The sequence below is a fragment of the Haliotis rufescens genome, unplaced genomic scaffold (genome assembly GCF_023055435.1).
Source record: "Haliotis rufescens isolate VD_foot unplaced genomic scaffold, xgHalRufe1.0.p SCAF_3, whole genome shotgun sequence".
Lineage (NCBI taxonomy): Eukaryota > Metazoa > Mollusca > Gastropoda > Lepetellida > Haliotidae > Haliotis > Haliotis rufescens.
Genome location: NW_025964001.1, coordinates 38,189,847 through 38,200,749, shown reverse-complemented (window position 1 = coordinate 38,200,749; position 10,903 = coordinate 38,189,847). Strand labels below are relative to the sequence as shown.

The window sequence follows — 10,903 nt, the reverse complement described above, 5'->3', positions numbered from 1 at the left end:
GGAATACTGCGTACCGGTTCTCACTGCTTGCTGCGAGACCAGAGACATGTGAGATCTTTTTGACATTTCACACATGTAAATAAACCTTTTCCAATTTTGGCAATAACTTAAATTGTTACCACAACACTTTGACACAAGTCTTGTTTGTTTGTTTGTTTGTTTGTTGTTAAACGCCACACTCAGCAATGTTCCAGCTATATGACGGCGGTCTGTAAATGATCAAATCCGGACCAGACAATCCAGGGATTGACATCATGAGCATCGATCCACGCAGCTGGGGTACGATGACATGCATCAACCAAGTCAGCGAGCCTCAATTACCACCCGAGCCCGTTAGCCATTAAAATCATATCTTAGTTTACCTACGACTAAACAAAGATCTGAAGATATCTGTTATAAGGTTAAAAATGCATCCCAAAAACATTAGAAAATGGTAACCGTTATAGCTTCAATGAGGAGTTGCATTAGATATAGTTTGTGACAGAACTTTTAGTTTGAAAGGAATCAATAGATAAAAGACATTTCACATTTATCACAAGTGTATTCTGGACATTTCATAATTATCATTGGATTGGTTCCTGGCTATCGTCCATTAGTTAATGAAACAAATAGAGAGTTTCAAGGTATATTTCATTTGGAGCTTCCGGATGCGTGTCACAAAATCAATAGAGAGATGAGCAATCTGGCACGTAGGCTTCTGTATTTTTCCATTTACGACACACATGAGTTCATGGTCAGATCTAACTTGTAACGAATGAAAATGAGGTATTGTGACATGTGACAAGGACAGGCCAGGCTCGAACACTGTAAAATGATATCTTCAACATTAGGAGAGGAGAGCGCGGTTTGCAATCGATCGTGTCGAATCCCGATCGTTCTAAGTTTCCCCAGTTAGTGACGAGTCTGGCCGGTCTGATCCTGTCCTGTATTGATAGATGGGCTGAGAGTAAGTAAAACTATGTGAGCATAAAACTGGTGTTGCGTTTCTTTATTATGCGTGTGGGAATAAGATGCAGTTTCTTTCAGTTCTAAACTGTCTTCTGCACGCATGTTTACATCACGTGACTCAAATATAGTCCCGGCTTACAATGCCTTCGAGTCACCCCAGAAGCCTATTTTCACCGGAAACAGCCGATCGTGTTCAGATCGCAGCCGCAACTGTCTTTCGGAATGCCTCGTGTTAACCTTTTCGAGGTTGCATGATTAGAAAAGACAGTCCCACTGTCGCTTTCCTGATCTGGTAAGTGGGATATGATTATACCGATATGAATTTAACAGGTTGCGTTAGTCGCCTCTGACGACTTGCAATTCTAAGCCGGATTTTCACAGGAGACAACTCCAGTAATAACCGAACCTCTTTAAGAGTAAAATGACGCTACGTGAGGCACACTTAGTATAGAGATGGACTTTATTGTTCTAAAAAAACTTATAAAGTTAATAGAGGGTTAGACACAATCGCTAATCCGAGACTAGCTGTTCACTCGTGTGACATATCTCATTTTTCATACATCGTACAATCTATAAGCCAAAGGCGTTTTGCAATAGGACCAAATCACCAATTTCACTAAATCAATTTCAATAAAAACACAATCAAGTGAAAAATATATTCTATATTGGTTAAAGAAGTACTGGCATACTTCATTATATATATATATATATATATATATATATATATATAATGTCGGTATTTGTGATCTGAATTCAAAATATATAAACTTCATAATAATGTCCAAAAAACGATATAAGCTAAATATAAGCATACAATTATCTAATACAATAGGTTAATGAGAAATAACACTTACACAAGACTCATAAAGGTAATTGTCATTGATCAAATTCATCCGACTCGAAATATTTTGTGTTCGTGAGAGCAACAATGTCCATCAAATAGATACCATTTGGGAGATACATTATTACAAATATATCTTGTTTCCTTTTCTTGGATTTTCCTTTCTCGGATTTTCAACATCGCGACTATCCTACCTACCTGGGTTCCTAAGCAGCCAAAGTGCATACAGAGAATGTCTTGAGACTAATTATGTAATCTGGCATGGGCACAGGACAGCGGGGCATACCCTTCTACAATACCACGTCTAATGGCTTAGATGGCTTCTTATAGTCGTCTTTTTGCTGTATCCGACCTCGTTGTAGCCACAGATAACGGTACATTCCATCACATCTTTCCTATCCTGTGAACTGCACTCATTCTTCAATTTGACCAAAAGTCATTTTAGGGAGCAACCAATGATTGGTTGGGGGGTTGGTTTGAGATCAGAATTCCTTTTTTAATATTTAGGAGCTCAATCATCTTTTCCGTTTTAGTTAGGTGCTAATAATTATTTGTTTTACAAATTTATTTTCCCTTTAGAAAAGATTCCCTCTGAAAATCAGACTGTTGCTTCATTACATGCTTCCTGTCATCAGAACTAGCTACCCCGGGTAAGATGCTTCATTTGTTCAACATGTTTCCTTAACAAAGATAAGGCGGTTACTCTCAACAAGGGTCTCGGATAAGTCTTTGTTCCAGAAATATCCGCCACAGGAAAGATGTGCCTTTTTTTAAAAAAAAAGATCCTAACAGAGAAACTGTTATTTGAAACATTTTTCCAACAGAGTTAATGGATACAATTTACCCTAATATAGCCATTCAACAGCCACTAAGCCTTGCACTAACTGTTTCATCGCTATTAATTACAAACTTTTCATAGGCTTCTTTGACACAGACATTTACGTGACTGTCACACACATTATTCTTTGTACCCTAACTTGGTACAGCACAGGAACAGTGATTATTCCATTAAGAGAGTTACTATTTCTGTTTGGGCAGCAAGGTTCTGAATCGTGTTGAATTTCGCCTTTCATTCGGCATTTGCCGGCCTAATGTTATCAGAATAACTAAAGGACTGGAAGTCCTGCCTCGCATCATCCTGTGCATTCCAATCTGCTGCCTATCATTCGCCATGATACTCTCTATCAGATCAGCTGGCATCTGTAGGGCTCCATTCACCATGGTACCTCCCATCTGACCAGCTGGCATATTTTGTCCTCCATTTAACATGGCACCTCCCATCTGACCAGCTGGCATCTGTTGGCCTCCATTCACCATGGTACCTCCCATCTGACCAGCTGGCATATGTTGGCCTCCATTCACCATGGTACCTTCCATCTCTCGAGCTGGCATCTGTTGTCCTCCATTTAACATGGCACCTCCCATCGGACCAGCTGGCATCTGTTGTCCTCCATTCAACATGGTACCTCCCATCTGACCAGCTTGCATCTGTTGGCCTCCATTCAAAACGACATCTCCCATCTGACAAGCTGGCATCTGTTGGCCTCCATTCAACATGATACTTCCCATCTGATCCGCTGGCATATGTTGGCCTCTATTCACCATGGTTGCTATCAACTGACCAGCCGCTACCTCTTGGCCTCCATTCAACATGATACTTCCCATCTGATCCGCTGGCATATGTTGGCCTCTATTCACCATGGTTGCTATCAACTGACCAGCTGCTACCTCTTGGCCTCCATTCACCATGGTATATCCATTCGGACCAGCTGGCATCTGCTGGCCTCCATTTAATATGACACCTCCCATCTGAGCAGCTGTCATGTCGTGACCTCCATTTGCCATTGTACATCCAATCTGAGCAGCTGCCATATGCTGGCCTCCATACGCCATTGTACATCCCATCTGACCAAGTTGCATCTCTTGGCCTCCAACTGCCATGGTACCGCTAATCTGACCAGCTGTTATCTGTTGCCCAGCAATCGCAATGTTGCCTTCCATCAGACTATTTGGCATGTGTTGTCCAACACTTACCATGGTCCTTCCCATCAAACTAGCTGGCACATGTTGCTGGCTTACTGTATTATTCCTATCCAGACCATGGTTCTGCTGTCGCACACTGTTGTTACTCGCTGCCGTATATATAAGACATGCTGTTGTCGGATGTGCGGGTGCAGATGCCACCTGTGGTCTATCGCTCATCACGCGTTTCTCTGGCAGACAATAATTTATTTTCTGGCCACCATATATCTCATTTTGCCACCCAGGCCCGCCCACAGTCTCCTGTCCAGCATTCATGCTGCTACCAACAGCCAGACCAGCCATCGTTTGCTGTGCAATAGTCAAGCTCTTGTTAGGATTACAACTGTTAAATTGCATCTGCATAGGAGGTCGGCTTGGACCCGTCAGAAGCCCACATTCATCTGGAATCACTGAGGCTGAACATCGACCCATTCCAAATGTGTCCGTCGCCAGAAAGTTCCCCCGCTGTTGATCATGTTGATGATGAGGAGCCACAGAGAACAATGGTTGCTGTCCGCAATGCAAAGGTGATGCTGTCAACGGACTAGTGTCATTGCCTGATACAGTCGGCATCCCAGGCTGCTGATAGCAAACGTTCTTCGATGCGGGTTGTATGGTGGGTGCTATATTTCCAGCTTGTGATACAGTTGTCTGGTTTGCCATTGTCAATGGAGGGAAAGAGACATTTACCTGCTGACAAGGGCCTCCAAACATTGAAGTCGCAGAGAGTCCAGCTCGGTGGTTGGTTAATCCTTGAAGATTATTCTGACAAATACCTAAGTGTTCAGTTTTTGAAGAAATTTTTGCCTTGGTGGAAGCTTGACCTTTCTTCCTTCTTGGAGTAGGTGTTTTCTTGACAGGCTCCTTTTCATTCATCTTCTCAAAGACGATATTTGGAATGCAAGTCTGTGTATGTTCATCACTTAAATCTGCTATTCCACCAGCTGTAGAATCAGGACTTGGGGCATGCAGTAAAGCGTGGACGAAAGTTTCATGATCATCATCATAATTGATGCTACTCACGGACGACCTTGCGGTTGTTTGAGGCCTCGAGCCTTCAGGTTTTGTATACGGCTTTTCCTCGATGGTTTTCCATGCAAACCTGGATCTGTCAGCCCGACCTCTCTCAAGAAGAACTTCAGGACTTTTTAAAGATAGCTTCTTTAGGTTTTCCTCCAGAGGGATCGGACTATCAATCCAAGTTGTTGTATCATTGAAGCTATTGAGAGCTGGGGGATCTTTGATAGCGTCATGGTCGGTTGATATAGTTGCTGTGCCAGCATCTCCACGTGCCATCCTCACGTTAGGAAGCGGTGGAATTGAAGGCTCTGACATTCCAGTTTCCACGGGCCCAATGACACCTGCAATGTATGATATGACTTCGATCAGTTTATCAATCAAACAATTTCAGTTCTTTTAGGACTCATCCTTTGTGTACAAACGTTATGGTACAGGTTGAATAACTGTTAACCGTATATTTCTTCCCATGTTTGTGCTTAGTACCAGAGACAATAAAATATCTATGTTATGGTCTCTGATAGTACAAATATTTTGCTAAATTAATAATAATGTTAGAATTTGGCTACAAGAGCAGGATATGGTTATCTTTTTCGCAAACACCTCGTGTCATAACTGAATTTCAGTGATCAATTCATATAATTTTCGCCTTTATTTTGCCTTTGCGCCCTATTGAATCTGATCCGCTGGATAATCAAGACTAGTTATTCTCTGGCGTTGACGTTTTATATTTACCGACCCAATATATTATACCCCTATTTGACAATGTCCAACCTGGCCACACCTGCTTTAATAATGGGACAGCCTGTCAATTATTTTAACATGATTTATATTTTTTATTTATTTATATAGTTATTTTGTTATTTTAATTGTGTGACACCGTACCCAGACAACGTGGATCATTCTTCCAGTTATCAATCACTGGTTTGTCTGAACCAAATTGGTTACTTACAGGCCGTAATCACATCGCTGAAATATTAACTACTGCAGCATAAACGTTACTCACTCACTCACTCACTCACGCGAAAAACAACATTCATTCAATCACCCACAAACTCGATGAAGTGTATGAACTAGGGTATTACCACACTAGTCCAAACCATTGACGTTCAAAAAGCGATAATTGAAAATGATGAAACGGGAACACACAAAAGAAAACAACAAACCTCAAACTATTTGTCATTTCGACAACAAAAGCGAAAGTCATTTTCGAACTGGCTAGGTATTGCAGTCACAAACATTAAATAGTACTGGATTTTATTGAAAATGTTTAGTATTGTCATGGTGATATAGATTGCCCTTGGTCAGTTCTAGTCGCCTACAGCTGTAACCACACATACTTGTATGCGTGTATAAATACCACCTCACAGGGCTGTGTGGAAAGAAAAATCCCGGAAATAGCGCATACTATCATCACAGAATTAGACCTACGTCATGTCCTTCCCAAAGTTGCACAACGCTGGTGATCTCAAGGGACCGTATAAGAAATTAAACAGCGATTAATTATTAACATTCGTTAACAATACGAGTCGGATCTGTCTCTCCGTTTTTCAAGATACACTTTTATGGTATAAAGTGCCCTTGTTATTTCTTTTATGGTGATATCAAAACAAATTGTTTTTTCTTGATTATAACAATTGCATGTTGCATCACGTTTACACACATACGACATACCATGAAGATCCCAATTCTATGAATTAATAAACTGTGAATTATTCCTGAAAATAGAAGCGACAAAACCCTTTACATAATCTTAAGAAATCTCTGCTATCTCGACTATATCAAAATAATAAAAGCGACAAAACCCTTTCCGTAATCTTAAATAATCTTTGCTATCTCGACTATATTAAAATAATAAAAGCGGCATAACCCTTTCCACAACTACAATAAAACCTTGTTTATAAATCATTATCAAACAGTGATGATACTAAGTGTTTGCGAAAAGGTGAGCGTATCCCGCCCTACTGGATTCACCCGTTAAAATCACATGCACAGGCAGGGTAAAACAAAGAGTATCTTCAATGAGCATCATCCTTCTCAGGGAATCGAACCCAGTGCTTCATGACAAGCTAACGCCCATACCACTATGCCAGACGTATACAGATACATATTCTCATACGCTATCGTGACAGGTACTGTGAGTAAGTGAGTATGGTATTACGCCGCTTTTAGCAATATTCCAGCAATATCACAACAAAAAAGTAAAGAAATGTACTCACACATTGTACCCATGTCGGGACATATAACACTCCATAGGCGAATATCCCGATAAATGTATACTGTACACTTACTTGTCTAATTATATCGAAAGATAAATCGTGGTAGAGGGCCGGAAGATATATCGATCAGAGATAAGAGAGAAGAGTAAAGCCACGTATGAACTACTTCAACGTGATATGTTACTGCAGGATATTAATGTCACAGGAAATAGAGATGTGCAGTGTGGAAATTAGAAACAGCAGTCTTTTATATTCTCAGACAAATTCGTGTTGATGGAATATGACCATACCTTCTATACGTTTTCAGAATCCGGTCATCCTTGTTGGATTCAGTGATCCCAAGTTGGAATACCAGAGCTAGACATCGCCCGCGGAGCGACATCCACATTGTGAAAGCAGTTTAACTACACAGCCGACCATGTTGTCTTCGTGGGAATTCCCTCGGCATTATCGAGTTCTATGAATAGACAAGCGTTTGTCGTGAAGGCCGTCGTGTCATAACTAAGCAATACACACTAAATGAAGTATTATCATTGAATATTTCCATATAGCTGGTTACATATAGTCCAAACTAAAATCACAAATTGAATTCAGCTAAAAATACGATAAGTAAAAGCGACAAAATGCTTTCCATGTTCATAAGAAATACTGTCTACAGGAAGAAATCGATTTACTCGATATAACGCGCATACACCAGGATATCTTCCCCTGGGTGTGACGGATAGTTGATGCCTGGTTTTTCTTGTTGAATTATCCATAATAAACTTGTGCAAATGTCATATTTTGCAATAAACATCGTTAAAGGCCTCATACTCACCATTCGAAAAGATACGGTTATTTGTGACAATGCAATCTTCTTTTATAATAGAGAATCATATTAATTAAATTAAATTAAATTAAATCTTATTAATTTGAGTTATGAACATTTACTCTTAAAATTAATTCAGGTGATAGTAAAAAACTTCTTCACCTTGATTTTCACACGGCAGCATGGGCGGATACAGCATTTTAGAAATGTGGAGAGGGGGATGGAGGGTTCCAAAATATCAAACTGCTCTCTCAGTGGGGGGAAGAATTGTCTACAATATGCTTCATTTGATTTGGACCCCTGGATTACCTCGCTATGGGAAAAAACATTTTGTTAAATGAATGAGTGTGTGCTATGACCTGATCTTAAAATCGTCGGTTTGAAATGAAATTTCCGAAAACTCCCGAAAATCAGAAAACACGTATCTTCCAATTATATAACGTTTCATGAAACGTTTGTTTGATATGATGCAAGTTAAGCTTCATGTTCTTGCTTAATTAGCCTGTCATGACGCACCCGTGTCCTTTCATGAAACGGAAGATTAAGTGTTTATTGTGTATATTAGACAACATTGCAGTTATTAAATACGATAATTCTTCATTTGTACTTTACTTCCGACATGATCGTGTTAATCATTAGGTGAAGGGAAAGTCTTACTTCAACAAGACTGAGCATGTTTCTCAACACAACATATAATTTCACCACCACTGGCCATATGAGGAAATGCGAAGACTGACGTAAAGGTGCATCTTTTTTTGTTTTGCGAAATAAATGTAATTGGAGAGATTACTTTAATGTGATGTTTTAATGTTTTGGACCAGGGTTGTAAGGGGGGGGGGGGGGGGGGGGGGGGGGGGGGGCGGACGGTAGGATTGCGCCCTAACCGCCAGGATAGGGAGATGAGAATGATAACTAGTAAGTATAAAAACGTATGAGTAACGGTGAACAAATAAAACCGCATTTCAACAGATAACAGTAGCTCAATACCTGCGGTAGAATAGAATAGAATAGAATAGAATAGAAACTCTTCCTCTTTAAGCTTATAGCATACAAAACTATTGTTTTGGTTATTCTGAGAAATCAACATGCAATGTACATATTCATCGCATCCATCTGTTCACACTCTGACAGTGATGTTTGCCAACCAGACGCCACTCAATGACAGACTCTAACAACACGGGACACACGTTGAACGTCATACTCTTTGCAGTGCCGTCAGGTGGCGCTCGCTACGTAAGTTTTGCCCTTTGCACCCAATGGAGGCTGTTTTTTTCTGGCGTTTACCTTTTATCTATTTTTACTCTTCTTGTCAATACAAACGTTGTGATACTCTCTGTGCTGCAAGATGTTTTAATATAATTTCTTTTGAATTTAAGTTACATGTGATACGGGTAAACAAATCCCAGGTTGTAATACCCTGCATATTGCGTCAAAATCAGCATGTTTATTGGCTGGAAATACAGTTCTCAAAATAGATGTGACGAATCGAAACTGTCTGGACATGTGACAGTGTTGAGACAACACATATCTCAAACAGGTGTTGGTAATCCTGTTCCATGTATCCCTAGCGTGAAATATAAATATATATCTGGTGAACGTAAAACGCCCTTTTGAACAATAAAGTGTACCTAAGAATATCTTCTATGAGAGTAAAAACGATCTTGTACTCAACCCTCGTTAACCCGTTCCGTTCCTTGTATAATTGTCTGGATTAACGAATCATCAAATGGAGCATGGTTTCTTCCGTAACATGTCGTGAGTAAGTGAATATTTTTTTACGCATCTTCCCGAGGCAAGAGAGTTAACTGACTTTAAAACTCCAGTTTCCACCCTTGCTGAACTAGGCTGGAATTCCTAGGCTCGATCGTAGCGCCACCAGTGGCTATTACCGGTTATGTCCCTTCTCGGCCTCTGCTATGGACCAATCCGATTCCATCACTTACATTTGTTTCAAACAAAATGGCGGCGCCCATTCAAGACGATCTGATCCATCATCAAGATCTATATGGTGATAAAACGGGTCTTACATCGCGAGGTACATCAAATCACGCGAGCAACTTGATTAAAAACCTGAAAAGGTTTGGAAAATATCTGTTGACAACGAGTTGGCGGTGCAATTGCTTTGCAAATCCTGCAATGGACCGAAATCTGCACGACAGTTTTACGAACCGGATTTCGATTTCGTTGCGCGATTTTGATTGGACTATAGCCTAGTTCGGCAAGGGTGGAAAGTGGACTTTTATAGTCAGTTAACTCCCTTGCCTCGGGAAGATGGGTTTTACGCCGCTTTTAGCAATATTCCAGCAATATCATGGCGGGGGACACCAGAAATGGGCTTCACCCATTGTACCCATGTCGGGAATCAAACCCGGGTCTTCGGCGTGACGAGCGAACGCTTTAACCACTAGGCTACCCGACCGCCCCTGGTAACATGTAAATTTTCGCAACAAGATGGTCTGGAAGTTACGTTTTCCGGGCTAACAAGGTATCTTACATCACACATCACAAGTATATTATCTGAAACAACCGTTCTGAAATCTGAATTTTTTTACTTTTTCTCCTACCTTAAACCTACAAATGTCTTGACCGAACACGGAAGTCCTTAATAGCTTAAGAAAACAGTAATAAAGAATTGGTTTGTGTATGAAGTAATCCTTGTAGTTTACAATAAAGATGTATTCTTCCATGTATTTGGAAAGTACTCACTTCTGAGGTATCAAATCAAAGTTACCACCTCGAACTGAAACAGACGATTTGGTGGCTGCACCAGTACGAAGATACTATTCATAGACATGTACTTCTGTGTCAGTTATTGTCGGTAGGCATTTTAAAATAATTATATGTATAAATATAGGTTATAAAATGCAGATATGCGGTTACCACGATATCAAACTGTGTGGCAATATACATTTTGGGCAGAAAACACGATAGTAATTGAAAGAGAGTGAATAACTTGTTGTAGGGGCCATAGAGAGCTTTGAGTCTAGAACAGTCGCAATGTATACCCGACCTCGATGTTCTCATTGGGCGCTGTAGGGGAAGGTGGCC

General features: G+C 40.4%; 1 protein-coding gene across 3 annotated transcripts; it reads right to left on the bottom strand.

The window, feature by feature from the left end:
* Nucleotides 1–1,686: 1,686 nt before the first annotated feature.
* LOC124118414 lies at nt 1,687–7,474 on the bottom strand. Of its 3 annotated transcripts, XM_048402929.1 has the most exons (3): nt 7,048–7,223; nt 3,430–5,172; nt 1,687–3,333 (listed from the first exon to the last, which is right to left on the bottom strand). In XM_048402929.1, exons 1-3 carry the CDS (start codon nt 7,058–7,060, stop codon nt 2,810–2,812), a joined length of 2,280 nt encoding a protein of 759 aa, XP_048258886.1. In that variant the 5' UTR covers nt 7,061–7,223; the 3' UTR covers nt 1,687–2,809. The 3 variants fall into 3 exon arrangements, with proteins under 3 accessions (XP_048258886.1, XP_046336479.2, XP_048258885.1); XM_046480523.2 differs by lacking the exon at nt 7,048–7,223 and adding an exon at nt 7,338–7,474 and having other exon boundaries at nt 1,687–5,172; XM_048402928.1 differs by having other exon boundaries at nt 1,687–5,172; nt 7,048–7,212.
* Between the last annotated feature and the right edge of the window lie 3,429 nt (nt 7,475–10,903).